Source organism: Stegodyphus dumicola, chromosome 8 (assembly GCF_044657685.1).
Source record: "Stegodyphus dumicola isolate Sdum_Otavi_A_Nest chromosome 8, ASM4465768v1".
In the NCBI taxonomy this organism is placed as follows: domain Eukaryota; kingdom Metazoa; phylum Arthropoda; class Arachnida; order Araneae; family Eresidae; genus Stegodyphus; species Stegodyphus dumicola.
Genome location: NC_140775.1, coordinates 67,561,207 through 67,586,883, shown reverse-complemented (window position 1 = coordinate 67,586,883; position 25,677 = coordinate 67,561,207). Strand labels below are relative to the sequence as shown.

Below are 25,677 nucleotides of genomic sequence, written 5' to 3'. Positions count from 1 at the left end.
CCTAACGTCTCTACAACCTGATACTTTTAAAGTGCATTTTTAATGACTAAAATTAAAAGTAATATAGTGTTTCTCTTAACTTTTGGAAATGAATCCTGTTTTTTAGTATGACTTGTTTGATTCGTAACAGAGCGTGTTTTGGGAACTTAATAAACGTATCACAGGGTGTTTACCCGTATATTGCTTTCAAATGATTCAATTTACTAATCAAGGTACAGTTTCAATTGAAAGAGTTAAGACTATGTCGTATGATGGCTCTTCTGAGAAGCCGCAATTTATCAAATCGGACATATGATAGATTAAATGTTATTATGTCTCGTGGAATATTAAAAGTTCGCAATTGCGAAATTCCCTATTAGGGTAAGGTAACCAACGTAATATGGATATTTGCTTAAACATAAACTACAAGCACTACCAATGATCTCACAAAGTAATCTCGGAAACCAAAAGGAAAAAAAAATGTCTCTTCCTTTAACTATTTATCTTTAAAGATCTGTTTCAAACCATGATCAATCTTACTTTTTATAAGTATTTAATTTATCCTTACTTTGGCTTGGATTTGAATTCATATTGTTAATAGTCATGTGTAGCACAATTAAAATAAATCAGATTCAGATACTGGGTTTAGTATATTCTAGTTCTATATAGTATTAACGCTTGGAATAATATACGTAGAAATTTTTCTGAGGATTCCCTTATGATACTCACAGAAGCCAATGTTTGGAATAGCATGAACAGAATTAGTTGAAAATTTCTTTATTTGTTAATTATGCTCCTCTAATTGTCTAACGATTCACTTAACAAATTTGTTGTGATTTAATATTGTTATTGTATTACAGCCTGCCCGAGCTTCTCTGCGAGTAACAGTACCTGTTATTATACCAGCAATACCGAACGCTGTCTGCGAAGCTGATTGTTCTGTGGAAAAAGTAAAAGAGGACAAAGATAGAGTAAGTGAAGCTAACGTTCCTTGTTCTTTTATGAAATTTTGATCTTAATAATTGCTGTTCTTATGCAGCATTATTAGCCAGAAAGTAGCTGAATATTTTACAAGCTTCCACTTTACGTTTAAGTACGCACACATAAATGTGGCATAAATTGCAAACATAAATGTGGCAAAAACGATCCACAAGTGAACTTCAGAACCTTTTGAATTTCATTTGGAAGAGTTCAAAAATCAAGGATTAAAAAACTCAGTAGATTATAAACTGCTTAAAAAAAGAGCTTTCTAAATTGCTCAGTTTGAACAAAATACACTGATAAATTAAAAATATATTTAACTATTTAAAATATTTTATCATAATATGACTAAAAATACAATTATAGGGTTGTAAACAATGCTTCTTTAAACTAAAACTGTTAAATAGAAATTTAACTGAACTAAATGTAATCATCTTATACATGCAACTAGGTGAAGAGTGACCGGGTGGCAAACCCATTTTCTTAAACACTCAAAGACTTATTCTCAATGCAACAGATACAACTTAAACACAGAAAGTGATTGGGAATACTAGCTTTTATGGTTGCTCTCTTCGAGTGCGCCCCACCAGATCTTTACGCCCCTCCGGAATGGCGAGCATTTATTAGCTCCTCTTTGAACGTGACATACAACTACTTCTTCCTTCTCAGTCAATAGTAATGCCGGGTTAAAATTAGTAGCTACAAACGTTTGGATGATGGAATGAGATAGAGAATCACCGGGAGAATGGAAGCAGCACAGTATCGTGCAGATGTTAGAGATTTGAATGTAGTGACCAGTGGGGTATGCAACTTGTGTCAAGAGTTTAAAGATGCCAGATCGTAGAGAGTAAGCTTGAGCAAGGTCGTCCAAGAATCCCGACTGCCAATGTTGATCGATATTTGTCTATTTCAGCGAGGCGTAAAAGTGTAACAGCTTTCTAGTAGTCTCCATGTGGCCACAGGAAAGCGACTGAGTTTCAAGAATTATTGTTTCTTAAAGGCTAAAAAAAGGATAGTTGAGGCTAAAATTAAAATTAATTGGTTATGTAAAATAAGAGTAACCTTATATGATTGAATATCGTACTTGAGAAAACGATACTGAAAATGATATTTAAATGCACATCATCAGTTGATAAGGTTTTAAAAGCGACAAGGCGTCATAATAACCATTGATTACGATGCTCATTTTAAACGTAGAGGACGTTTATGCGGAACGTAATTATGCAGCTAAATGCGTGCTTGAGTTCTGAGAGAGAAAAAATTCAAAACTGCCATTATTGTCTCCATTCAACCATATAATTGCGCTTATTATTTTTCAGTGTTTTATGCATTGTCCGTTGCTAACTGATATACCAATTAATACTGAGATACCAATTAATACTGAGATGAAAACTTGAAGAAATATTTTATAAAAGAGCCGGTAAAAATATTTGAAAGTGATACGCTTTTGGTAAATGCATCATTTTAAAGTCTGTTTGTTGAATTACGTTTTAAATATGTGTGTTTTCATATAGGTAACGAGACAGATAGTCGGTGCTGTTATGTCAGGAAGTGGTTTGAAGCTTTCAGAGAAAGCTGAAGAGGTCGTTTCTTATTACGAAACTGATGAAGATATGATATGTGATCCTGGATTCGAGAAGAAAGATTCAGAGTCGAAACTTCTTTGTGGTAAGTTTTTAGCATTAAAGATAAGTGAGCAAAAATTACTGAACATCATGCACAAAATATTATGGACAACCAGCTGTTTAGAGCAACGTTTCTCCCGACTTAGCCCTGCAAAAGCGACAGGCCTTTTGTTTTATTCCCGCACTAGAAAAGTTACGGATTTCACCCATCGTCTATCAATATTCAACCATTCGCCACCATCATCATCGTCTAAAGCAGGGGTTCTCAACAAGGGGAGAATCCTCCCAAGGAGAACATTTCATAGTTTCAGGGAAAAATGAGATCAGCCTTTTCCTGTAGATTACTAGTTTATGAACATAAAAAAATATTTTTCGTTCATGTTTTAGTAGTTATCAATATATTCCATAGATCTTCTTGTTTAATTTATAAAACACTTTAAAAACATTCGAAATTTAAATATATGTATACGTGTTTTTCGAATTTGGGAACGGAGGGAAGAATGATCGTTTAGCAATAGTGAAAAGGAGTATGGCGAAAAAAAGGGGTAAGAACACCTGGTCGAAAGCAACAAACAAAATAAATTTTCTTTATGTAGCATCCTTACAGAAAAAATCTTATTAAAGTTCTTTTTATGATCCAAAATGTTTTTGATTTGTGATACTTATTTAAGTCATTAAGAGTAAATACGTAAAGTGCGACGAAATTTAAATTTTCTCAAATCCGAAAATGCTCTCGAATATATCGCATTGTTCAAATAATAATAGAAATACTAATAAATCTGAATAAGTACATTTATTTAGATTTAAACGCTTTTGAATTTATACAAAGAATAAACTATGTTTTTAGCGAATTTAAGTGTATGATTTTTAAATATGCATTTCTTAAAACGATATAAATGTAATTTAGTGAGTAATAGAATTCCTGAACCTTGAGATTCCTTTTTTGAATATGATTTAATTAATATATTTGCTGTTCCCGAATATAATTTAAATTGCTTACTTATTTCTAGAATTTTTTAAAATCAAAGCAGTTGTAGAGGGGACAGAATTTCACAGATAAATGCTAACCAAAGAGTGCAAATGTTTTCCAGAAAATTAAGAGTATGATACTCAGTGATACTAAAAGAAGAGGGCGATGGCCCAAGCGAGCTGAAATTGCAATAGTCACATTCTTTTCTTAATGGACAAAAATAAAAATAATTATTCTAAAATATTGAGTTCAAACTTTTTATAGATCCACCAGCAGCTGAGTGGTAAAATCGCTGAAACTGGTAGTTCGGACCTGGGTTCGATTCCAGGCAAACGGTCTGGCTGCATTGGCGTTTGCGTGATTTTCTCCCTGTGTAACAGGTATACGAGTCAGTTTTCCCTTAGAAAGTTCTCCACAAAGATATCCATCCAGATAGTCTGCGCTTTGCTAAATCAACTAAGTCAATGATTCTAGATTAGAATTTGAAAAATTCGAACAACGAGAACAACAAAAACAAAATAACTGATAAGAGTCTTTGAGTCTCTAATTTTTCGCAAAGTCTGTGGGATTCGAATGTTTGAACGTCCAATTCCTATAGACTGTATTTTTTTAAATTTTACGATTTCCTTTTTTTACGTAGTTCCCTGTGAACCAGGCCATTTCTTAGATAAAGGATACTGCATTCCTTGCCGTTTGAACGAATACACAGAACACTACGCGGCGGCAGAATGTAAACATTGTGGTGAGGGTTTCAAAACCAAATCTAGAGGAGCCAAATCAAAGGAAGAATGTTATATTGGTAAGTAAGGTTTGAAATCTTTAACTAGAATATTAATTTTAATGGGAAATTTAATCATTAATTTCATAAATTTTATGGAGAAGAATTTTTTTTTTAGATTTCTTGCTTTCAAACTTTTCAACCAATGTTGAATAAATCTATGAATTTCAGTTTTTTCCTTTATTATTTTGAGTTTTAATTTCTGTATCAATTACATGATCATATTTCGTATTTAAACAATTTAAATAGTAAACTGGCCTCCCAGACGGTATAGTGGTTAGGGGAGCCTACTGCGGTACCGAAGGGCCACGGTTCTGATCCCAGAGAAGGCATGGCTCTAAATTGTCCGCCCCTCCATAAGAGGTAACGGTGTCCCACCTATTAAATGCTTCCACAATAAAATGGCCACTACTTCCGGCCTTAGTATTGGACAAAACTAAGTCGGCTAACTGCCCGCTAATGGGAAAAAATATATTAAACTAAAGAAAAAAAAAAAAAAAACGCACAGAACAAGATGAGAAACATGCGCGATAAAGAAATCTTCTTCCAAAACCTAAAAGCGCATTAGATGCCCAGCAGTTGCTGAACACCGGTAGTTCCGTCCGGGGTTGGAATCCCAGCTAACCGGCTGGTTGCATGTGCGTTTTCATGCATTTCCCCATGTGTAACGTGTACATGAGACAGTTTCCCTTAGAAAGTTCTCCACGAAGGCGTTCATCTCCTTAGGCAGATAGCCCTCGAGTACTTTGCCATAATCAAATAAACAAAACCAATTCAAAATTTAAATCAAAACTTTGTAACTAAAATTACTCCTATTTTGTTAAGGAAAATCTCTCGAAGTAATATAAGTACACTTTCACTATTTTTCAGCACCAATAAATAGTTTAGTACTGAAAGATAATTTTTTTCCTTGTAAATTCAAATTTTTTTAATGTACAAAGCCTATGTATGTACAAAGAATATGTATGAAAATGCTATCGTCTTAGATGAAAATCTGTATCATGTATAACGGCATTGAAATATAGCGCTAAAATGTGATTGGTTTACATATCATATCTTTCACGCCAAAACTGCATCTTCTGTTGTCTATATCCGTATGAATTTGCTTTTCTATGTTTTTATATTTGACATCATACTAAAATAAGGGGGGGGGGAGATGCATTTCTATGAGATGAATACATGCAAATTAGGGGAAAGTCTTATTCCATTTTTCAAAATAAAGCGTATCTAAATTTGTAATGCATTTTTTTGGAAACACTGTTCTATAGATTCACGGTTTCAACATAGTGTCGCCAAATTTTAGAAAAGCATATATTTATTTAGTTTATGTTCTATATCTGTTACTGCTTCGCATTTGATCCCGACACTGATATACTGATGTTAAATCTCGATCGTGAAATTATTAGTGAAAATGTTTCGATACAATTTTAGTGCAAATCCCAGAGCCCGAAATTTCGGCATCTATCAATGCTTTTAGCTGCCATTTGCTGTAGAGTTTCTGATGATTCTCTATATTCTCGTCAGTGCTCTGAGAATTTTGCCATTTTTTCCTAATGGATTTCTTAAAGTTCATTTGAGTTACATTAATGAGAAGAAAGATTTTTCTCGCTCTTAGTAACGTCATTATGATTAATATCAATGTGTACATTATCACGTTTCTATTGATTTAAAAAAAAGAGTTTAACAGTAACGCAAACAATGGAACCCAGGTTCAATTTAATAAATACCATCTAGATTTATTAAAGTTGGAACCTAGTAGGCACACAAATAAGATAACATATATATCACAATAATCATTTTAAACATTTCCGTAATTTCGCATTAAACATACATAGGTCATCTAATGAGGCTAAATTCTTTAGAAAAATGTAAGATCATAATAGTAGGCAGTTAGATAATAATTTTATCCGAATCTTAGAGCCAAGTACCCTTGTAAACATCGAAAAGTTAATAACTAAATTTACATAATCATAAAATTCCTGAGGATGGTATTAGATCAAAATAATGTCTCTTTAACATGCGTTTTACTTCTAATTCTCGAAACAGAGCACATTCATAAACATCAGCATATTTAATTGATTTAAATAATCAACTTTACATGCTAATCTTCCTTAAGGATTACACATTCATTACTATACGCTAAGAGAACATGAAGAGTATTTACGCAGGCAAACTTCAGGGTTTCAGAAAAATCTTAAAAATTTACGCGACGTTCAGGAATACCTCGTTCAAATGCTCCACCCGGAGCCAGACTACTAATGATTTAATGTAGCCTGTCCGTTACAGTCTTAACACTGTCCATTACTCTACTTTGAAGCAAAGCCAGCTTCTTTGTCACCCTAGATATAATTTGGAACAGTCTCTTTGTAATTCATCATAGGTACACAGCATTCGCTTCATCCCACAACCATCAAAATCGAAGGTTGGGATTTTGTTTTTCTAAAGCTGGAATTTAAACTTTCACGCCTTTCTGCTTTACCACAAACTAAATAACAGTCTCTAACAGCATTTCTCTTGATCACCTCTTAGAGTCATAAATATGGTATTTCGCTGCGATTAATACGTCTTGGATGGGAATGGTCGCACATATATGGTCGCACAACCTGATGGTCGCACAATATAGTAACAATCGTAAGCCGATATTCTAAGACGCCAAGCCTGAAGTTTACACTTTCGAATCCCTTTTCCGTCAACATACACAAAATAACAGTTTAAAACAACTTTTCAACGTATTCAAAATAATAATTCATTTCAGCCCATCAGTCGACGCGAGACCGATACATGTTTAGGAATCTTCTTTCATCTAGCACATTCTTAATGGTATTCATCGCAGTGCTACTTCGTTCTCTATCCTTTATTCTTTTCGTCTTTCTACTAGTTACCATCCTCACTTTTTCCTTCTTTTTTTCTTTTCATATCACTAAACTCCAAAGAACACTTAACAGTTTTTTCTTTCCTTTTCTGACAGTAATTCCCATTATATTTCTCACCTAATTATTCATTAAAAACTGATTCTAAACGTAACTACACCTCCCATAATCTGACTGACGAGTATCTCACACCATACTTATCAAACCATTCATAAGCATACAGTAACTAAATTTACGCATCGCACTTTCCTTTATTCCGCCGCGAGGAAAAGAAAATGTTGTCTCTACATATAATAAAAGAAAGAGTCTGTCTGTGTGTGTGTGTGTCTTTCGTTCGCGCTGCGCGTAAGCTAATAGACCCACGGCTACGAAATTTGGTACATAGGTGCATCTAGACAAGAGCCAGTGCACCTCGAAGCAATTTTTTCGAAATTCGAATTAGAACATTTTTTATTTTATGTTTTGTGATGAAATCGTGTCATTTTGATACATAATGGGCTATAGGAAAGCGAAATTTTACTCTACACGCTCCATTTTCACATCGTCATGAAACGTAGGCACTTAGCTATTTTACGAACTTAAAATAAATTTCGTGTTTCAATAAATCGATTCAATACGAATTTATTTAACAAAGGGAGCTTAACACCTTTTCAGCGGGATTTTTTCTAAAAATGTTTATTTTTAAAAATATACAGTTTATTTTTCTTTGATTTTTGGACACGTTAAACCTTCATCCTTTCGACTGCTTTTACAAAAAGAATTTTGGAAAAATTTTAATATTTTGTATTTTTAAAAAAATTTTTAAATGAAGTTTCCGAGTACACTTCTCACATCTCACATCTTTACAAATGTGATTTTGGCAACAATTTTCCTGTCTTATTGTTGTTGATAGATTTTTGATGAAATTGCATTATTTTGAATAGTTTCATTCTTTCAGAAATATGGGTTTGGCAACAATTTTTCATCGTATTTCTTATGTCACTGTTTTTAAAAGATTCGAATATTTCATTCTCATTTATATATAATACATTTTTATTGATTTTTTTGATAAAGTTGTTCTGTAGAGTAAAATTCTGCACGGAATTTTATGTTTTTTGAGTTGCTTTCATGTTATTTTTTGCTTATTTCTCTGTTTGTATGATATTGAAAAGTTTTGCATGATTTTTTTCTTCAACGCAAAAGTGGTTAATTTTTATTAGGATAATTAATATTTGTATTAAGGGATATAGCTTATTTCATTGTAATTTTTTTCTCTTGAAAGTATAAGATAATATATCATTAATTATTCAGAATGCTTTGCTTTTCAGAATTTTTTGTTTTTTGTATTCTTTTATGTTATTTATTGCTCATTTCACTGTTTTTAAGATATTGAAAAGTTTTGAGTGATTTGTTTTAGGAAACAAAGTTCTTAACCTCCTTTATACCATTTGAGTTCTTAAGAGTTTGCAAAGGGAAGTTGGTTAATTTATTTATTAGGATAATTAATATTTATATTAAGGGATATTGCTTATTTCATTGTAATTTTGTTATACGTAATAACTTTTTTTTTATGAAGCTCTTCTGCAGGGTAAAATTCTACGCAGTTTTTAAATTTACGGTGAAACGTCCTTTAAAAATTGTCGCGCCACTATCGAACTCCATGAGAGGTAAGTTTCTCTGTTACGGAATAGCAACGAGAGAGATTTTTGTTCAAAAAGATGGATGATCGAACTGCGTTGTAGCGATCATTTTTGTGGATGTTGCGTATTGTAAAATGAACCTAGTACACTGTGCTGAATAGTATTAAAATGCTATATATTAAAAGATCTTTCATCTGATCTAAATTTTAACAAACCGCTCATTATTTTCTCTTAAATTCACAATGATGTTCACGATAAAAATAATTGGCCTACTTAAATAATTGTAAAGAGTCAGTCTAAACTTTATTTCTTTAGCAGTCTAGAGGCCTTTCAAACAGAAAAATGGCACTGTGCTCAAAGTTATGTCTTTGTTCAAAACTAGCGCTATCTCGCCTCCTACAACACATTTATACTATATATTTATCCTTCCCAATTTTATCTCTTCTGACTATTTTAACAATTCACATTGAGACAATTTGCCTCATTAACACGGTACGAAACATTTTCTGTTGCACTTTGGACACACAGGAGGCGAAAGCATCCTTTACTCACAATCGTTTTGTTTATCTATCTTTCGCGGGATAAGCCAGATCGCTATATAATACATTTAAAAATAAGTTATATGCTGAATGCAAGCATTAAGATGCAAATTAAACAAGAATTAATATACTCAGATGAACCGAAGCATGACGTTTTCTCAGATTATGTTGAGTGTAAAAAAAATGCCATTTTGAAAATTTGTATTTGAAACACTTCTAAAATCTTTTCTCTTCAAGAAGCTTTTCTTTTCTCGTATCAGCGGCCGAGCGATAAAGCGAGCGGAATATGAGTATTTCGATTGGATTTCATATCCTACCGAACAAGTTGGTTACATGGCAGTTTTCGTGTTTTTCGCATGTGTAACGTGGATACGAGAAGGTTTCCCTTAAAAGTCCTCCATGAATGTATCCCTCCTTTCAGACAGATAGTTTCATGTGCTTATCCTCAATACTAATTCTTCGTTCCTTTCAAACTGCAATACGATCCGACTATCCTTGCAAAAACACGTCTGCAAACACCAAGTGTGTCATCCTAAGTTCCTGTTAAGTTTATTGGTTTCAGAATTGTGGAATGTATTGAATTCCAAGCTAATTATATAAAATATCGTATGTTGAGCAGACAGTTATTAATGCTACTTGTTCTATCAGTTTTTTCAAGTCTTAGCACAAATAACTCGCAAAAAGGTTTTTTTTTTAATTGTGTTTGTAATTACACATTTAGCAATAGTTTCAACTGCTTTTTTTCGGATTTAAATAGCCTTTAATTGAGTGCTCGTATGAGTACAAAGTTACTTCTGTGAATTTTTAAATACGGCATTGAGAAACTAATGCTTTAGTTTATAATCTCACATCTCCGGCGAGGTTTTACCTTTAAGCAAATAAAAATATTGCTTTCTGCTGCTAAACCATAAAGCTTCTAAATCTTTACTTTTAAATAACCTTAAATCGTTTAAAAGTAAATTTTAATTTTGAAAAATCCGCTATTTTTAAAATTTTTAATAGAATTAAAAAAAATTTTACAAATTTTAAATTTTGCCAGGTTTTTAATAGAATACGTTGATAACCAAATATAAAAAAAAAGCATTGCCTTTTGAAAATGATTTTGCCATTTGAATGAAATAAATAAAAATATTCACATAAAACACAAGACAGGTCCGAGAAAAATAGTAATGATAAAAGCTGTATTTGCATCAAACTGACAAAATAAAACCAAATAGAGTGAATAAAAAATAATAGGATAAAAAATGATAAAAAATTATGATACAAAATTACCCTGCATTATATATTATTAATTTGGATTATTTTTCTTTTCTCATTTAAAAATTGGGAAATGTACGGTCTTTAAGATACTGACGAAGAATGCTTCACAAAATGCTTCGTGGGGAGTTTCATGTTAGGAAATTCGGCTAGGCAGGAAATTCGGCTTTTGCTGTGCCTTCGATTACAAGAAATTTTCATTATCAAGCTCTGTTCGATTTATACACGCGGTATCATCAATAAATAGGAAAGAAGATCCACATATACTTCTAAAATGCCTTACGTAAGGTGCAAGACTTCTGAACAGAAACAGATACTCACCATGTAGAAGAAACTTTCCACTAATTATTATGCCTTCCTATACTAACACATTTTCACTGCCGAAATAGTTATATTCTTAATTGTTGGTGGAAATATTTTGTGTTTCCAGCTTCTCGCAGATGCAAACATGTTTTAGAATAAAACGTATTAAATTGAATCTTGGTTATTGAAGAGAACGCATTTACAGTGTTGTAGATTCAAAGTCTAATGTTCTCTACGATACATTACATGGGTCCGTTTTTGGTGTGAGAAGAGGTGAAGCATAAGTTCTTTGGCTTCCTTAAATTAAGGACTTTCTTATTAAGCCTTCCGTATACAGTTTGCTACTGTTCATAAGTACTGGTGATTTAAAAATGAAATAATAAACCACCAATTTTAGTAGTAATAATGACAGAGATTTACGGACCTTAATTCCTTTGATTATAAAGTTGTCTGCAGTCACGGGAGTACAGAGGTAATCCCATGCCATGGGCTTTAGGGAAAAAAAATACGCGGCGGCATGTAGAAATATTTTCTGCAAAATACCATTTTCACTATCTCTGTATTTTAACCTTTCTTAGACAGTGCCTAATCACTGATTATGGTCGCAACATTCAGCATTTATTATGAGCCATTTTTGGATCCTTTTGTGAGAGAAGTGTCATATTGCAAATATAACTGCAATTAAAAATTGCATAAAATTGCTTTGGGAGCATAATCTTAAAAGAATTTCATGATAAAATTCTTTTGAAAACCTAACTGTAATTAAAACATTTGGTAGTAAAATTCCTTAATTACTCTCCTTCCCGTAATTTTATACTTTTTGTTAGTAATAGTGACATTGCACATTGAAAACTTATTAAAATATGACTTTTTCTTTTAGAGTTTACTGTCTTGTCCTACATTCTGCCCATCTGCATTTTTAAAAGGAAATGAATATTTTGTATTCCATATCTTTTGATGCATTCTGAGAAACAACAAAGGAAGTTAATGAGTATTTTCTGTTTCAGATATCCTGCTGCACGTATTTTACATTATGGGAAATAACGTATTTCTTAATTATTAATTTTTGATAAAAAACAGGCTCGATGAAACCAAAAAGGTACTTTTTATTCAAATACAAGAGTGATGAAGTAATAAAATTATGTTTAAAACTTCGAACAGGCACCCCCTTCATTCATGAAGTTACTGTCAATGTTTCAGGATTTAAAACAGTTAAACATTTTTTTAAACTATTATTGTTATGGCTGTCTCTACATGTATACTATATATATAGGAATCTTAAAAAATCTTGAAAAAAGAAATTATAACTCATTTTTCCATATTTGAATTAAGTAGCAATTATAAAAATAATTATTTTCATAATTACCAAAGATATCCCGACTTATTTCTGTAGACTTTTGCCAATTTTTTTAATGGAGTATCTAAAGAAGAGAATGCAAGAAGAGAATGCTTAGAAAAAATGCAAGAACTGAAGAAGATTTACAGGTAACATAACACGAGCAATTCAGAGGCTTGCGCGTGCATTCTAAGCAACTCACTGAACATGAAAAACCATTAAATTTCAGCAACGGTACTTTTAAACCTCAATTTTAAGTTCAAAAAAAGAAATGAAAAACTTACAGTAATTTAGTCAGCTTATGTGAAATGCTTTTCATTCATAAAGAAATATAATAAAAAAAGTTACAAACTCCTTTTCAAAAAATAAAGTAATTTGGAACGTAAGGGGTTAAAGCAGCTAGCTAATTAGCCTGAATTAGAAATACTCCACAATACATGCTGTCGAATAGCATAGTATATTTGATAACGTAAAATGATGTTAAATAATAACAATATTTAAGTAAGCGAAAGTGTTGAAAATTGCAAATAAACCATTCACAGAATGAGTTTTTGCTTATTTAGGGTTAAAAAAAGGTGATTCAAAAAATTAGACTTCCAGATAACTTCAGTCTTATGCAGTAAAAATTCTGTAATGTGTGTTCCTCCCATTATCCAATAATAGTTATATTTCCCTTGTACAGATGGCATTGCAATACCATTTGTTGACCGAATGTTAGCTATATTAAAAACGACCCCAACATTTCTCGAATAACATTAAAATACTGTTTGTTTTTTTCCCTGTACGTAATCTCCTGCCTCTTGTTATTACAGAAAATTATGAAAAACAAGTGAGGGGAAAATACTTGTTTATGGTAAAAAATGTAAATAAATAAATAAAAAACACGCTTTTAGCAGCATGTAAAGGAGGAAAACTGGAATTTCTTCATCCTAGCACCCATGCATAGAAAAGTTTTCTCGTTTGCTGGAAATAAAGAATGTTTTTCGCGTTTATTTGAGTTTGTCCCCATTAAACATTCAGGGAAGCACTTTCCCTCGTTACGTTTCAGCCCCCTTTCAGACTTTATTTCTCGCACTGCTTAATCGCAACTATGTTTTAATCTTCTGTGATGTTGAAGTAGGTTAAAAAAATTATAACGTTTCTTACTCTTTTCTGTCGAGCAGTAGTGAACACGATTGCTTTCCACATTTCTTCGGGCGGAATGAATATGTAATGAATTGCAAAATATTTGTTAACCCTCTTTGTGGCATATCATAAGCATACAGTGACATTTTTAATATTCGCTTTATGTAAAAATCAAGTTTTTTATTTCACTTTTTGGGATTACTATGGCAGTAATTGCCTATTTAAGTCGTTTTTGCTCAGATTTATACGTGAAATATGTGTAATAAGGCCAGAAACTGTAAAATATAAGGGTATTTTTTAAAAAAAAAGCAGAACTTTAGTTTAACTGATTTAATTTAATAAAGGGGTGTTTATGGCAATTAATTGTGATCATAGTAAAATTGTTTCTTTCTAAGAATTCGGCAAATGTAGAGATGTATACAACTGTTTGCATGGCACATGATCTCATCCATAATAAGGTTATCTTTATATGCATTTAATACATACGCAAGTAGTTCTTTTAAGGTGACTGAATTAAATAAAATAATTTTCAGTCCATTTTATTTAATACATACTTTACAGAAACCTCGCGAAGTCCCACCATTTATTTTCGAAGACTCTATTCCTGCAAGACACTGCGCAAAAAAGTGCACACAAACAATAAGTTTTGAAATATAAGCCAAATAAATCTAAGCGTTGGTGTAAAATACTATATTTTTCATGCGATCTCAATTATAATGTTATAATTATTAAAGTGATTAGGTATTACAATATTTTCTTGCATTCAAAAGCAAATGAAATATTCATGCTTGATTGACATTTCCTTGAAATCTTTAAAAGAAATAATTCATTAATCTTATGGTTACTTTAATATTCGAAAGTGTATCTTATTTAGAGCCAAATCTTATAAAACACTTCATTTTCTTTCGTAAACAAACATAACTTTTTTCATTTATATTAGCAGTTAAAAAACGTTTCTGCTTCGCCATCTGAGATACAGTACTGGCTAAATTACTTAATTTCAAGCATTTCTTAAATTTAATTTTAAATTATGAATATATACGGGTTGCACGTTCTCTTGAACCTTTGGTCAAAGACTTGCATCACCAGTTTAAGGAATGAAACAAATAAACTAGACCTTCCCCACTACTATAATTTTATTGACGGTGTCAATTCTTAGTAAGAATTTACGAAATTTAGATGCATAGGCAAGTCAAAAATTTTCTACACTTTTTTCATAACTTTTCTTACATTGCGCACTTTGTCTTGTGTTCTCTCATATTTTATTGTTATACTCTTCTGGTAATGCTGTGTAAGTTTGATCTTAATTCCTCCATTTTTCTTCCTTCTGTTGCATGTGTATCATGGCTGCTCTATCAGAAGTTTGCACCAAAGAGGAACAACGAGCAGTGATCCGATTTCCCTGGTCGGAGGGTGTCAAAGGGTCAGACATGAAACGGCGAATCACTATCGATGAGGTAGCATCTGCTTTGAACATCAGTCATGGCTCTGCCCATCAATTAACCACGACGAGCTCCGTTTTCATAAACTCTGTGCACGGTGAGTACCAAGAAAGCTTACTGCAGAACACAAGCTCACTCGTGTTAGGGCCTGTCAACGCTTTGTCAAAACACAGTTTTACGTGATAATGCACTTCTCTCATATTGCGATGATAGTTTGCGATGAATGTCTGACCCTTTGACCAGAGGAATCGGATCACTGCTCGTTGTTCCTCTTTGGTGCAAACTTCTGATGGAGCAGCCATGATACACATGCAGCAGAAGGAAGAAAAATGGAGGATTTAAGATCAAACTTTCACAGCATTACCATAACAGTATAGCAATAAAATATGCGAGGACAGAAGACAAAGCACGCAATGTAAGAAAAGTTATGACAAAAGTGTTGATAATTTTTGACTTGCCTTCGTATTTATATAAGCTGTATGGAAAGTGCGAAAAACAAACGTAGCAAGAAAATAGTATTCATCAGAGCAAAATAAAAAAATTGATACAAAAACTTAAAATACTAAATACTTTCTCTACTATCAGAAAAATGCGTTTGCCAGAGAGGTTGTATCAGGGCATGCTTATAAATTAGAAACTTTTTTTCCCCCAATGGCGGATTCTGAGCAGTTACAGGTTTTTTTAAAAGAGTCCATTAATCTATACCAGGTGTTTTCTTTATTATGGAGCCACCTATGAAGAGACGGACAGTTACAACCATGCCTTCTCCGGGATTCGCACCCAGGCCCTTCGGTATCGCAGTCAGGCTCTCCTAACCACTATACCATTTGGGCGGCATAAATTTTAAAATGGAAAAAATAATTATTGTTTTTTAAACTCATTCATATAGAAAATTCCTTATTATTTGCATTTAATCTGTAGTTTTGCATTGAATTACCGATTTTAATATCAGAAATTCAATGTGAAAGGAGAAATTCAAAGTGCGCTGCCTCGTTCACTTTCTTTCTGCCTATCTACCACTGAATGCATGCGAATGAATTACCACACGAGTGACGAAACACGGGCAAAGTGAATTTTTCCCCTAGTTCTTTATTACAATGCAAAAAGAATAGGTGCATTGCATGCTGTCGCGTTAGACAACGGGAGAACGCTCAATATTTTTAATGAATTTAATACAGTTTATTTTTATTTCTCAGTAAGCTAGAGGCAATTTCTTTGTTTACATGGTAATGTCTGTTTAATTTAAGGCTGGCTAATCTTTATTTCTGAACTCTCTGAAGTTCCATATGACAATGTATTCTATCTAGATGACAAGTTATCTTTTATAGAAATTTGAAGCACGGCTAGAAATAAAAATAAGATGCTTCTAAGGGACATAATTTTATAGATATTTAGCTTTTTAGAGAAAATTATTAAAAATAACAGATCTCTCTTTTTTTAACGGTCATTTGCAGAAAATATAAAATGAGAAGCGAAAGACACTTTCAGACTACATAATGCTGCAAAACTATTTGCCGTTTAGTAGTTTATAATGTTCAAAATGTATTTTTGTTTTGCCTTTTTCAGTCGCTTAATTGTGACAGAATAAGTGTTTAGCCAAAGAATGAATTCATTGTATTACTAGTATCGTTTTTTAGATAAAAGAATTTCGCTGTTATATTAGAACAAATTTAGAGCTTTCTACACATAAGCGATCTAGAAAAGATTTTCCTTTAAATAAGTATATGAAATGCTTTCAAAGATGTATAAACATCAGTAATAAAAGTATACAAATTTTAAATTGATTGATAAACTATAAAAATTTCTCCGAAAGACACAATGCTGCTATTGAAAGATTTTGATGAGCTCTCTGATTGAATGAGCTCTCTGGTTGTATCTGATTACTTTCATTTTCGAAAACATCACTTGTAAAAGTGAACATTGATTAGCTGAGTGTCTCTATAATAATTTAAAATTGGAATGCCAATTTAATTTTATTTTATTGGTACACATGCTGTATAGTTTTAAACATAATCTTTTTTTATGTCTGATATTTTTTGTAATATCAGCTGGTGTCGAACTTATAATCATGTTTTCAGTAGTTCAAAATAAGGGAAGAGAGATCAGAGGAACCAAACCAAAGCTAGGAAAATTAAAATAAATGTACTGCTGAAGTTCTTATTTGAGTGCTTCATTTTACTAAATAAGAAAGTACGTAATTATTATTCTTGGAATACCATCAGCTGCAGCTATATATCCATATCACATATATTCTTTCCTCTTCGCCCTTCTTTTCTCTTAGCCGTTCTGAATCGTATTTTCCAAAATGATTATGACGTTGATAATACTAAGAATAGTACATAAAGTAACAATAAATAATAACTAAAATAAACAATAACTAAAGTAGAAAAACCACGCCTTAAAGCTTATTCATTTCATAATTTCTTAAAACTAACGTCAAGACTATTCATAGAATGACAAATTTTAAAATTAAATCATAATAATATAATAAGGTCTTGTATTTTATGATTTTATTAATGGAATTATAAAATTCACAGTTTTAAATGTATGAAAGTAACGTCTTATCTTTTTCCAAAATAAAAACTTTAAAACTTAGGTTTCTATTTTAAATGGCTTTACACATCTCTGTCATCCACAGCTTCAAAACAATGTATAATTAAATTAAACATTTTGTTATATTCCTATATTTTTAGATACTGAATTAGTATACTTGTACGCTAATAGTTCCCATAGGCCTTGCGAATATGTATGCTAAAAAAAAAAATTATAAAACAAAAATTTGCGACGTGTTTCAGAACTCCAAGCAGTAACAATTTTTACAGGGGAATATATCCGGAGCAAATCATTCGGATAATTTAAGGAGTTTATATCCCTAATATAAATCGTATAGCCAATGAATATATTTTTATAGACGTGAACACTGATCTAACTGCGTCCACCGCACACACATTCTTTTTCTAATATAATATTTCTGTAAATATTTTAATTTACTTGACTGCATTGTTCTTTTTATGTAGTGTTGTAATATTATGTATTGCTTTATGCAGTTATTTGTTGCTTTTAGAACTACAGTTTTAGAGCTTTTTTTGTTTGCAATTGAATTTGTTGCCATATGCTTTGTAAAAAAGTGTTTATTCCTTGAGTAGAATGATAGGTCTTTCAATTCTGAGACCAACAACGTTCAAAGTTTAAACGTAGCTTAACTAAAACGTGAGATATAAGCAAAAACGCTCTTAATGGGCATTGACGATATCTGGAGGTTCCTTGCCACTCGGGCAACTTTTTCGAAGATTCAATAAACCGAGTTTTCGAAGCCCTGCGACCATTTTTTCCAACTTGTTTTTACAGCCGCCCAGATGGGATAGTAATTAGATACTCTGACTGCCGAAACGAGGAACCCGGGTTCGAATCCTGGAGCAAGCATAGACGTTTGTAAACGAATAACGTCTGTGCAGCAAGGAGACACTCAAAAGGCAAAGTGAGATGAAATCCTCTCGAAGGGATGATGGTAGGGGTAAAGGAGTGAGATACACTCAGACCTCACGCTGGGGTGTTTTCTTTCGGAATTCCATTTGGGGCGAAAGCTTAGCCGTTAGCAAGGCCCGGCGATACCTAATATGCCTTATTAGGAAAAAATACAGGTGACGGCCTTGCTTTAGCCTGTACCTGCACTCGTTCTTAGAGTGTATAGTTTATTTACAATCTTTAGTAAATGGTTGTATATCCACTGAAAGATTATACTTTATGAGGGATTTTGGAAATTTACATATTTCTCATGCGCTAGTGGGGAATTACTTAATATCAGAATTCTCCTTGAGCTTGTTGCGTTTTGTGACATTATTATTCATAATAAATTGTCAGTTTCTTCCTGCCCATATAGAGCAGTTATTTAAAGAGGCAGCTACGAACCCACAGCTCTCAAAAATATTGTTGCAATATGTTATTAAGATATGTAAATAAAAATGATTGCTAATTAAAATTATTAATTTAAGCTATACTGAAAATGGTGTCCGCCGATAACATCACGGCAAAAACATCGCGGACGCGTCGTCGCGGAGAAAACAACGCAAGGCGAAAACGTCGTGCTACAAAACACCGTGGGAGAAAACATCGCACTTCTAAAACATCGGGGTACAAAATATTGTCGTCGAAAATAAAGCGGTTCAAAAACTTCGCAGTTTAAAAACATCGTCGTCGAAAATATCGTGGTAAAAATAAAGTATCTACAAAATATCGCATAACGATAACATCGCAGACACGCTTTTTTCAGGTTTTAATAACTGTAAATGGATATTCCCATAATGATTTATGAGCGCAAGATGGAAAGAAGGATAATTTTTACTTTCATATTTTTTATTAACTAATAAATATTTGCTGATAAAATAAGAAGGAAACTTAAGCATAAAAAATTAATGCAACTTAAAGCACTTAATAGAATTTTAAACTGACATAGTTAACTAACAAAGGCCAATAATAAATCGTTTTTGTGAAGTTTTTACTGTTAATTTTTCATGAAAAGTACAATCTAAAAAAGATTAGAGAAAGAAAGGAAAGTAACTACATGACCTTATCTATAAAAAACATTGCTTTTGTAAAAATAAAAAAACTTTATTAGCAAAAATTTATTAGTTAATAAAAAATATGAAAGTAAAAATTATCCTTTTTTCCATCTTGCGCTCACAAATCATGATGGGAATATCCATTTACAGTTATTAAATCCTGAAAAAAGCGTGTTTGCGATGTTATCCTCATGCGATCATTTGTAGATACTTTATTTTTTACCACGATTACGTTATTTTCGACGACGATGTTTTAAACTGCGAAGTTTTTGAACCGCTTTATTTTCGACGACGATATTTTGTACCACGATGTTTTAGAAGTGCGATGTTTTCTCTTTGCGATGTTTTCTCCTACGATGTTTTGTAGCACGACCCCTTGCGTTGTTTTCTCCGCGACGTTTCGTCCGCGTTGTTTTTGTCGCGGATGTTTTCGGCTGTAACCACTGTTTACCGCGGATGTTTTCGGCTGTAACCACTGAAAATGCACTTTTATAATATTTTTTTTTTACTTTTGGCCAAATTATATACATAAGTAAGGGAAGTTTTTTTGGATTTTTTGTTTTTCCTATTTAAGTTTCCTTCATTCATATAAAGCGTTTTGTGAAAAAAATCGACAACCGGTTGTAGTACTTTATTTGAGGCCGAAAACTGTTATGAAAACTGCTAAATTAAAATACAATCCCAAACTCTCCAAATTTAGTATATAAAATTTTTATATTAATACGAACAACATATTAGATTTTGGATAAAATTGACAAAAACTACAAGTAATACTTAATTTAAAGCTCTGAACGGTTTCGTGAAAAATGTATTGTTATGTAACGAAAAGCTTCACATATTTGGTTTTTAAAACTCAGTAATAATGTGAGTTTCGTAAGCATATTAGGTTTTCCAATGCGAATTTTAGGACATCGTATGAGAGGTATTAATATGGTAGTACGACATTCCATATGCCAATTTGGAAAAAAAAAAAAAAAAAAAAAAAAAAAAAAAAAAAAAAAATTGATTTGAAGTTTCTGGCAAATTTTGAATTTATATTACCTCTAAAATATATTTTCATTTTAATGTATTTTCAGCGTGTGAAAATAAACATGATTTAATTAGAAACCCTCCCCTTTTTTGCCTAGAGGGTTTAAGTGGGTAAGAAATTAACTCTGTTCAGAGAAAGATTACATAAAAGCATTAAAAATACATTCTTTTAACAAAAAGTGTTACATGACGAAAATTGTCGCCATTCGATTTCTTTTTTAAACTGAAACCTATGATAAACCAACAATTCAAGAGATTCTTTGACAGTTCAATCTGCTTAAAACACGCCGTATATACTGAGCGCCGTCTGAGATAACCACTGACCTGACTTTGTTGTAAATGTCTTACAGTGTTAATAGTCATCCTGGCAGAATGGAATATTTCCTCCGTGTAAAAATATAAATATAAATATTACATGGGCATACAAGGCCTGTGTATAAACATAGATATGTTGATTACAAACATTGTCTTGTACAAGTTACATAAAATCATGACAGCTATGTGTACATTTAAACATTATCTGAATTCATATTTACAATACTTTTACTGAGATAATCAAAGTAAACTTGTAATTCATTTGCACATTGACTGGATTTTCAATATCATTTAAACGGCTTTACAATATTATTTTTGTCAAGTACATACAAACTGGATAGTAATATGCTTACATTACAATAGTTTTGCTCTTACAGTCCTGTTACTGTTCTACGGGGTGAGCTATATTTCTAGTGATTTTCACTTGTTGTATTATTTCGAATTGCTATTAAAATTATGCTACGAAGACACAATTCTCAAGGGACCATATATACTGTGAAAATCAATTTAATATCATTCATGTCGAGAGATGGATCTGTCTATCATTTCCCAGGTTGAACCAAACGAGTAGAAACTGGTCTACAGCAACTACTACTGCTGTCTCTGACTACCCTGATACATGCTTCGCATGATTTTAAGTATACCATATCTTATGAAAATCATTCTCGCTATATATGTGAAATCATTTTCGCGTCAGTAATAAAGGACGAGATATTAATAATAGTGCTTCAGTCTTTTTATGTATTCACGATGAGAATCATGCAGCAATTGTATAAGAGCTAAAAATGAGCACTCATAATGTATGTTTTCTTTTTTTAATGATGCATATGAAAATTTATTTTTAAAATTAAACCTTAAAACTATACAATTCATACATTGCCATTCTATGTAATTGCAGTTCTTCGAAGCGGAATCATAATTTAAAATTTTTAAACTTTATATTGATTTATTTACTTATTTCTGGTTTACAGCAGCAACCTTTGATTTTGTGTTTGATTTTCTAAAGAGTAGTAAAATATTTCAATATCTTAATGAAGCTTTTTGTTGCAGGTCTGGATCCAAAAACAGCTATGGTACTCTTCATAATATCTTTGTTTACTGTTATGTTAGTTCTGACATGTTGCATTTGGTAAGATATAAATTATTATCATTCAAAATTTTTACTTTTATAATAAAATATGAAATAATTATTTAAAATTAAATAACAGAAAATAAGCTGTTATTTTACTAACTTTACGTTGCATAATTTCGTCATATAGTGGCTGAATTAAAGTGTAGTTTCAATTACTATGCGTCATCTTATAAGTAGGGAAGAGAAGATTAACCCAAGAGTAAAATGAGAGTTTTAAATTAAAGAGAAGGGGTGCTATTGTGGGAGATAATAGTAGAGGAAGGAATTTTCATTAGGGATAATAATTATAATATTATGCAATCAGTTCTATAATAAAATAAATAATGATATCAGTACTATTAATTCCATTTTGATACATTAGACGTAGTGACCACCCTTTATCTTTCATTAGAGGTGCTATCTTGTATAACCCATAATATAATGTAGAAAAAAGAAACTACAGTGGGAAATAAAAGAAATATTTGCATTTACATATCTTATGTGTTTGTGTATTTAAAAGTAATTTGTTCAGAAATCTTCATTCATTTTAAATAATAAATCAAGTGAGTAGAAAAAGCAACCAGGAAAACCGAATTATGCAAAATATAGTAAGTAAAAGTAAATACTTATAATAACATGATTATATACGTGCTTGTAAATCGAAATTAAATTATATATGTCATAATATTAATAAGCTTCCTAACATTTTCAGCTATTAATAGGTTGTTTATATTTTAACATAATACTATATTTCAGCTGACGTTGGATATTTATATCGAGATTACCTTGATAGGCTAATTTTAACTGAAACCATAGTCTGAGCTTCAAACACACTCTTTCAGCTGACGTTGGATATTCAGTAAATTTTAAGCGTAACATACTTGTGCTAGATATATGTCTAAAATTATCATTTTAATTTTCTGTATAGTTCCCCTTTACTTCAAAGCACTTAGCATTGTGGTTCCTTAAGCATCTTAAGTAACACTTTTGAATTCATCATTTTCGCCACGCAAATGTTGCTTCATCTATTGAAGCAAAAAGGATTCATTGGGATAAGGTTTGTTAAATATAGTAAATTAAGGGATAAGCTAAAATCTACATTGCTTAATATTAGTCTGGGAAATATCAGTCGTGTGTGGCAGAGCCACCTCTGTCGATTTTCCTACGCGTTTTATCTTTATGTTCTGCAGTTGAGTTAACAGATGATTAATAAAAATCTGCTGTCCTAGAAGTAATGGAAGAGCAGTGGTTCCGCTCCATTCCAAAATTTTCCCAGAAGATTTCTAGGTTCTGTATTTAGGTGTTTGAGGTATTTTTATTTATTCTTTATTCCTTATTCTTTACTTCCTAGATCACAATGGCCATTTCTTTCTGGCTTAATATTTGGGGCTAACTTTCGACATCTCCAGGTGCTCACACTGGGATTTTTTTTTCTACTGATGCAACACCACAGCTTATTTCTATAGCGGTTTTAGAGGTTGTCATTAGTCTATTTCCCATCGTACGTTCTTCAAATTTAGCACTCAGTTATGTAGTAGATGAATCTGGAATCATCTTCGTGTGAGTTCCTTGTTTAAATATGCTGTTCTACCTTTTCCCGGTAGCATAAAATGGTGTTATATCACCACAAACCGTAAGCATATATTAATGAATATTTGTTGCTAATATGCTTTCTTTTACCGAAAAGATACTTACCGAACTGTGATTGAAATTTTCAGTATTAAGAGACAACATTGACTAACAGCATTTAATAGCTTCTCAGACATCCAATAATAATAATAACACCTGATGTGCATGCTTTTCCTTTTGTACTTCTAGAGGATTATGCAATCATTTCACCATGTTGCACTATTTCACAAGTATTGTTTCATATCACAGGCTTAGAGCTTATTGAACTCACCTCGCATTTATAGATCCTAGTACCGGCTCTTTTGAAGGTATTGTTTGTTCCGCTCATTCTTCTCCTTCACATTGCTCTTCGTTATCGATTTCGGCAGTGTGAAAAATTTCTTTTGACGATAATTTTATCTTGTTTAATTGTTTTATTCTTAGGTCTTTTTATTATGAAATTGTGTTAGTCTTTTACGTTACTTTTAATTATAGAAAAAACTGTAATACATCGGACAGCATTATGACCGCGTACTTCCTTGCAAAATGTGTAAATGATAGAGTTTTTAAAGGATTTTGTTTACTTGAAATCATTAGAATAAAACTTACTAAGGCATAGACCTATGAAGAATGGGTATCAAATTGATTTGTATTGATTTATAGGTAAATCATTTCTGAGTAGTCACTTCATAACAATTTTTTTTGTCGTAAAATACATAAATTATTTGTAGCCAAACATTCATCAAAAAGTTTCAACTGGATAAACTGACACTAGAAAGCTATATGAACCCACTCCAGCATTCTTCTTTTGCAGAAAATTGAGGATTGACACTCAAGTGGTTGCAGTTACGTTGTTTATATAAGCCATAAAGTCCTTACAGTAAAGAAAGAAGTGTCATCATGTCACCTTATTTGTTTACTCTGTTTTTTGGAAAAAAATCCTATTATGATTAGACAATTACTCACGTTTAAGTAAAGAACATAGGCATGCAGATGATTACTTTTCTATGATGCATAATGATTAAATATTCGCCAAATATTGCAGGCCAATATACAGGTTATGGACATGTAATAAGCTCAACTTTAATTTTGCTTAAAAGGAAAATCAGATGATCTGAATAATTAGTGTTTTGGATTATTTGAGTTTTACTGCATGTTTCTTACTTTACTGTAAATCGATGTTTAATGCTTTTCGGATATAAAAAATGTGAATGATTTAAGTTCCACTGTATGTTTCTTATTTTACTTTTTAATTGGCCATAATAGTTATATATAAGAGATGATGTTTAAGAAATAAAAGTAGAAACCTTTAAACATCTTTATCAGCTTTAAAATAATTTTACTGCAAGTACATTTTGTAACAACTTACAAACGATTTGAATTATGTGTCTAATGCTCACAAAGTTCTGAAAATACATGATTTGGCAAAATTTTATTGAGAAAGACTAAAGTAGACTTTTATCTATGTTTGAAAGGTGCTATTCGAAACAAAGTTTGAAAATTAAGCTCTACATTATTGAAAGTAAATTCTTTCATTTCTTTCTTAAAACAGGTGTATTAGAAAATATGCTGGAAATTCCGTTTTAGGAATTTGTTTGGACTTCTGCTGCAACTTGCTGCTATGCAATTTTACATCTTCAAAATTACCGAAACTTTCAGAAGGTTCGTACTCCAGAGGAACAAAGGACAATGAGAGTAGTGAAGAATCAGTCCAGTCGGAATCCGCCTCAAGTCATACAAGCTCTACCTATACATTCAAAGATGGTCAAGATGCAGGTTTTAAAGAAGTGCGAGCTCCATGGAACAAATCTAGCAAAATCCCTCGAGCCCCAGTGATGCCCACGGATTCTATGATGAAAAGTGCAACAAGGAACTCGAGACCATCTGCTTTTAAAAACAAAACTCTTCAGAAATTTAAAACGAATCTAGACGTATGAGATGTAAATTTGCAAAGTATTAAATAATTAACTTGAAACTAATTTTTTTCATCCTAATTTCGATCAAAAGTAAACAGTAAATAAATTCTTTTAGTTGAATAATATAACTTGTAAAGGCATTAGGTTATTTCGAAGCAGGAGAGATGAAAAATGAGCAATGCCCTCGCCAGGACTCGAACCACGGACCTTTCGAATACGCGTCGAGCGTGCTGATCACTACACCATGAAGGCATGATAAGAAGGCGGGAGAAATACCTTGTTAATGGAAATACGATTTATTATAAAGGATAGTTC

General features: G+C 32.0%; 1 protein-coding gene across 1 annotated transcript; it reads left to right on the top strand.

Moving 5' to 3' along the window:
• Positions 1 to 12,291: 12,291 nt before the first annotated feature.
• On the top strand, positions 12,292 to 25,416 carry LOC118184965 (uncharacterized). Its single transcript, XM_085822943.1, has 3 exons — positions 12,292 to 12,406; positions 21,778 to 21,856; positions 24,999 to 25,416. The coding sequence occupies exons 2-3, from the start codon at positions 21,798 to 21,800 to the stop codon at positions 25,381 to 25,383; spliced, it is 444 nt and encodes a 147-aa protein (XP_085679069.1). The 5' UTR covers positions 12,292 to 12,406; positions 21,778 to 21,797; the 3' UTR covers positions 25,384 to 25,416.
• The last annotated feature ends 261 nt before the right edge of the window (positions 25,417 to 25,677 follow it).

Excerpts from the sequence above, each read along its gene's own strand:
- LOC118184965 (XM_085822943.1), top strand. The coding sequence starts at position 21,798 with ATGGTACTCTTCATAATATCTTTGTTTACTGTTATGTTAGTTCTGACA. Across the intron at positions 21,857-24,998 it reads GTTCTGACATGTTGCATTTG|GTGTATTAGAAAATATGCTG; the intron begins GTAAGATATAAA and ends TTCTTAAAACAG.